Consider the following 1,191-nt stretch of genomic DNA (forward strand, 5'->3'; position numbering starts at 1 on the left):
CCCCGCTGGGATTCGAACCGGGGACTCCCGGAACCCGAAAGGAACCTCCTACCGACTCGGGCATGACAGCTGGTCTAGGGAGGTATATAGTAGACGGTACGGCTTCTGTCACATACGGAAGTCCACCGTAGAGAGGTATGAGCGGTATTGGTGGGATACGCGGACTGTTTCTGGGGTAAATTAAACATGGTGAAATCAACAGATCCCCAGATCATCTATGCACTATTCTGCATTGTAAAAGAAGCTCGTTTAAACATCCTAGGTAACCCTTGGACGAGGACCCTGAAGGTTGCTGTATGTTTCAAGGATGATGAAGTTAGAAACGAAGCTGGAAAGCTATCTTTATTCACCAAGGAAGTTATACATTACCTCGATGTGTTCAATGTTGGTCCCAAGATCGTTGATGTCAATGTGATGGCTGATCCTGCACCAGTTCTCGTTCAGACTCAAGCGGTCTTCGCATGACACCTTGCTTTAGCGGTCGTGGTCTAGTGTCCATGACGTCTGCTTAACACGCAGAAGTTCCCGAGTTCGATCCTCGGCGTCCGTTGAGGTAAGACTAATCAACACGCCGAGTGTGCGTTGTCCACCGGGTCCAGGTGGTAAGAATACACGACTTTCACTCGTGCGACCCGTGCTCGAGACCCGACAGTGGATTTTGGGATGAAACTAGTCGATCACTCCAATGGCTTGGCGGTCGTGGTCTAGTGCTATGACATCTGCTTAACGCGCAGAATATCCCGGGTTCGATCCTCGGCGACCGTTGACTTAAGACTAATCAACACGCTAAGGTGTGCTTGTCATGCTCGAGTTCCGACAGTTGATTTTTTGATGAAACTAGTCGTTCACTCCAATGGCTCGCCTCTCGAACCACACACAGCAACGGCGCCAACCCGTGCCCCACAGGCCTCCCACAAGTTAGATCTTCAGCGTTGGCGGTCTAGTGGTACGCAGCATCTAGACTTGAGAAATCTTGGGCGCCATGGAGTGCTGCCAGCATATCGTTAATTCGGGGCAACGGAAAGACGGATGACTGCGTGGGCCAGCGTTTTCTCGATTTCCTGCCTTGCTCTGTCCCATTCTTGGGGGACGTACGTCGTAAGGGTAGGTGTACTGGCGGGTGGTCCCCTGTGTCGATAGCATGGGTAAACCCACAGCATGTGCATAAGTTGATAATCGCTTAAAGTTGTT

The 1,191-nt window shown here is 51.1% G+C and overlaps 1 protein-coding gene and 2 non-coding genes across 3 annotated transcripts; all 3 read left to right on the top strand.

Moving 5' to 3' along the window:
* Nucleotides 1–186: 186 nt before the first annotated feature.
* Nucleotides 187–465, top strand: GNI_231940 (hypothetical protein; the record flags this gene model as incomplete). Its single annotated transcript, XM_011135673.1, has 1 exon — nucleotides 187–465. One exon carries the CDS (start codon nucleotides 187–189, stop codon nucleotides 463–465), a length of 279 nt encoding a protein of 92 aa, XP_011133975.1.
* A 12-nt stretch (nucleotides 466–477) lies between these two features.
* On the top strand, nucleotides 478–550 carry GNI_231950. The gene has a single exon. It is a non-coding gene; the product is annotated as a tRNA-Val (tRNA).
* A 143-nt stretch (nucleotides 551–693) lies between these two features.
* Nucleotides 694–765, top strand: GNI_231960. Its single transcript has one exon. It is a non-coding gene; the product is annotated as a tRNA-Val (tRNA).
* The last annotated feature ends 426 nt before the right edge of the window (nucleotides 766–1,191 follow it).

This window comes from Gregarina niphandrodes (assembly GCF_000223845.1).
Source record: "Gregarina niphandrodes unplaced genomic scaffold scaffold00264, whole genome shotgun sequence".
Taxonomy (NCBI): Eukaryota; Apicomplexa; class Conoidasida; order Eugregarinorida; family Gregarinidae; genus Gregarina; species Gregarina niphandrodes.